The sequence below is a fragment of the Pteropus alecto genome, unplaced genomic scaffold (genome assembly GCF_000325575.1).
Source record: "Pteropus alecto unplaced genomic scaffold, ASM32557v1 scaffold88, whole genome shotgun sequence".
In the NCBI taxonomy this organism is placed as follows: Eukaryota; Metazoa; Chordata; class Mammalia; order Chiroptera; family Pteropodidae; genus Pteropus; species Pteropus alecto.
The window spans coordinates 14,245,685-14,249,381 of NW_006494611.1; the positions used below are offsets into that span (position 1 = coordinate 14,245,685).

At 55.6% G+C, this 3,697-nt stretch overlaps 1 protein-coding gene across 1 annotated transcript in view; it reads right to left on the bottom strand.

Annotated features, from left to right (window-relative positions):
• Positions 1-3,115, bottom strand: part of LOC102877717 (cytochrome P450 26A1) — a 3,350-nt gene extending 235 nt beyond the window's left edge. The window contains exons 1-7 of the mRNA XM_025042202.1: positions 2,927-3,115; positions 2,523-2,747; positions 1,991-2,281; positions 1,744-1,902; positions 1,096-1,230; positions 376-528; positions 1-132 (exon numbers count right to left, since the gene is read on the bottom strand). The exon at positions 1-132 is cut by the window's left edge and continues 235 nt beyond it. Of these exons, the coding sequence (XP_024897970.1) occupies positions 1-132; positions 376-528; positions 1,096-1,230; positions 1,744-1,902; positions 1,991-2,281; positions 2,523-2,747; positions 2,927-3,115 (1,284 nt within the window). The remainder of the gene's footprint in view (positions 133-375; positions 529-1,095; positions 1,231-1,743; positions 1,903-1,990; positions 2,282-2,522; positions 2,748-2,926) is intronic.
• Between the last annotated feature and the right edge of the window lie 582 nt (positions 3,116-3,697).

A 3,697-nucleotide genomic window follows, 5' to 3' on the forward strand; every position in this document is an offset into this window, starting at 1 on the left:
GGATGCATCCTCGGGGTGCGGCAGCATAAATCGGTCAGGATTAAATTCCTCCTTGTTGGTGAAGATGTCTGCCACATCGTGAGTATCACAGATACTGTAGATAACGTTCCAGCCCTTGGGAATCTGGTATCCCTGCAAAAGATTATGAAGTCCTGAGGGCTGATGAAATGGAATCTAACTCTCAACAACAGAAAGCTATCACTGATATCTTTGGAGGGGTTCAGTTCATGAAAGGGTGGGAGAGAGACAGACAGACATGTGTATCCATGGGGCAGGACACTTATCAAAAGCATTAAAGAATTTAAGCCAACGCATAGAGAAGCAAAAGGAGCTTTAAAACCACAACACAACGTGGGGGCAGAACTTTTAACTTACATTTAATTCAAAAGTCTTAAGGGCAACCCGAAACCCTCCAGGAACTGGGGGATTCAGTCGAAGGGTCTCTTTAATAACACACCCAATGTATTTAAGCTGTTCCAAAATTTCCATGTCCAGCTTGTTGTCTTGATTGCTCTTGCAAAGTAAACCCTATCAAAACAGTCATACAGAGGTGAATGATTATTTTGTGCTCCAATAAAATCAGCCCGGAAGATGTAAATAAGGCTTAAGTGGCGACTAGACCCAAAGGGCCCCAGGATGGAAGAGTGTGAGGGGAAACTGGGTAACAGTGGCCTGTCGCCTCCAACCTTTGGCCCATCTCCATCATCTATTTACAATTCCAAGAGAATGCTGCCCATCAGTTAGAACCACCAAGCTTCTCCCCCACCCCCACCCGCCTCTGCCACCCACCTAGAAGTCCCCTATTCATGCCCCTGAACACGCAAATCCAAGAAAATGGAACCTAGCTGAAAATTTCCGAGGTTCTGCAAAAGGTGAAGAAAGGGTAGGAATACTAGGTCAAACCCTGCCCAGTGGGATCACAGCTCAAGATTCCTCTCTTTTTATTCATAAAGCGAATTTTCTTTCCCCACAGGTCCACCCATCCCTGGGCCCTACACTTTAAAATGCTCAGCAAAGGCAGCACACTTATTTATTGAGAAGTTGGCTAGGGAGCAGCAGAATTTAAGCTAATAGGGAACCCCCAAAGTCTCCTACCTTACTCTTCAGCTCCTCTCGCACTTTCTGGAGAACATGTGGGTAGAGCCCCAGGTAAGTGATCAGAGATGTGGCTGCGCTAGCCGTGGTTTCATGTCCTCCAAAGAGGAGTTCAGTCGAAGATTGTTTGAGTGCCTGAAAATGGAATAAGATGAACTTTTTTACAAGTCTGCGTGCAGTTTTACAGAGGGATTACTCAGAATCCAGCTGAGGGCTCTGGAGGGGAGACAAGAAGGGCTAAGTTTTGCTGACAGTCAAGGAAAGCAACATTTTTAAACAAAATGCAAAGTCCCATTAGTTCAGCTGAAGCAGGAAGGCCAGTAAAATCCCACTCTACTGGGAACTCTTGAATTAAAGCCTTAATTGTATTAAAATCGCCCCAGATTCTTTATTTACATTTTGCAAATTCCAACTGTCCCTTTAAAATCTGGAAGGGTTAGGGGACTCTTCCTGTTCCGCTGCAGCCTCTTGCAGAGCTCTCTGGAGCCAGTGTCTCAACCTTCGGGGTCCCATCCCTGGGCCCGGTGCAGACTGCCCCCTCTGAGAAGAAGAAGGGACTCGGGCCAGCTTCTTGGGGACTCCAGAAACCACCCTTGGAAAGCCAGGAGACCGAACTCTGCAGTGCCCCCTCTTGAAGCTGTCACTCACCTGCATGTCCAGCCTCTCTCCCCTCTCCCACGAGTGCTCGATCAACAGCTGCAGAGCATCTTTGTAGCCCCCGCCCGCCTCGGCCGTCCGCAGTCCGCAGATTTTGGCGCGAATGTTCTCTTCGATGCGCGCGTGGATGAGGTTCCGCGCCTTCATGCCCTGAGCGCGGAGAGCGCACCGCGGTTAGCAGAAGCCCGGCACCCGCGTCCCTCGGCCCCTAACTCCACACTCTGCACGTCGCCCTTACCCGGTACAACCCGCTGAAGGGCACGTCGATGGGCAACGAGAAGAGATTGCGGGTCATTTCCTCGAAGGCCTCCACCAGTTGCTGCTCTGCGTCCCCGCCGCTCGCCAGCCGGGGCTCGCAGCCCAGCAGGATGCGCATGGCGATGCGGAACATGAGGCGCTTCACCTGGGGGTAGACCAGGAGGCCGCGCTCGCCGCAGCTCAGCCATTGCTCCAAGCAATTGCCTATTTCCTCGGCGATCACTGGCACATAGCACTGGAGCGCCTCGCGGCTGAAGGCCCGCATAATGACCTGAGCCCCGAGGAGGGAAGAATGTTAAAAACCGGGCCTCTCTCGCCTTCCGCAGTCCCCTTCCAGATACCCCAACCCCGGCAAACCCAAGGCTCTTGCCTGCTGGGAAAGCTAAGCTGGGATGGAGAGGGTCCTAGCTGAGGTCTCCTGAAACTAGCGCTCACCCAGCATCTCTCTGCCTCAACCCCTCCGGTGAATGGGGTTCCCCTTCAGATACAGGCGCCTCCGCCTCTGCCCTCACCTTCTTGCGCTGCTTGTGCGAGGAGTCGTGCAGGTTGGAAAGGCAGCCAGAGCCCAGGATGGTGCGCACCGACGCGGGCCAGTGGACCGAGACCAGGCGGTGTTCCCCGAGCAGGATTCGCCGCACGTTGTCGGCGCCCATTACCCGCACCGTGGGCCGCCCGAACAGATGCGTCTTGTAGATGAAGCCGTATTTCCTGCGCTTCATCTGCAGGAACTTCCTTCGCTGCGAGAGGAAAACGGAGGAGAGAGTCGGGCGTGAGGGGGCGCCGGGGAGCGCCGCGCCTCGGGTTACCCCTGATCCTAGCCGTAGCCACCTCCCTCCTGGGGGCGCCTACTCCGGCTTCAGTGGAAGCCGGGAGCCGAGTAGGGAGAATCGTAGTGTCCCGCTCCAAGCTCCCTTACCTGTAGCACCATCTGCAATGTCTCCCCAAAGAAGGGGAAGCCCATAGTCCCGGGGGGCAAAGGGAGAGCGCAGCTACGGTCGCGGCTGCTCACACAGTACAGGTCCCAGAGCTTGATCGCAGCCAGGAAGAGCAGCAGTGGTAGCACGAAAGTGCAGAGAGCACTGGCTAGCAGCGCCAGGAGCCCCATGGCGCGCCGCGACCTCCCGCGCCACCTGCTGCCGCCGCCAGCGCTCCGAACCCCGCCGCGCGTCCGCTTTATAGGCGGCCCAGGTTGCTGCCCCCTTTACCTTGGTCAGACAAATTAGTTCACCCAAAGTTCATCTTTAATTGCGGATTGGGCCCCTGGCTCCTCCCCTCGCGAGGCGCTGCCCAAAATCTTTAACCGTTTGTTCCGCGCCAAGGCAGAGGCGGCACGGTGGCGGCTTCCCTCAGAGCGCGCCTCCTGGGGTGCGAAGCTAGAAGCAGCCTGCTTCACCCATCCAAGGTGTGCGGAGCTCCGAGATGGCAGCAGGGGCCAACCCGGGCTCTGGGGAGCAAGAACACCAAGCCCTGGGCTTCCTGGCGGTCTCTTTGGAATCCCTCTCGCGCGTCCGACGGGCAGTCCCAGCCCAGAGCCGCCTCTCCTGGTTTTCCATTTACAGGCGCCGCGTGGACTCCCTTCCACCTGCTGAAGAAGCAAAGGGAAGTGTGTTCAGGGATCGTCCAGTTGCCTTGTTCTACAGGTGAGAAACTGAGGCCCAGAACGCAGAGCAAAACACAGGCCTCCCCA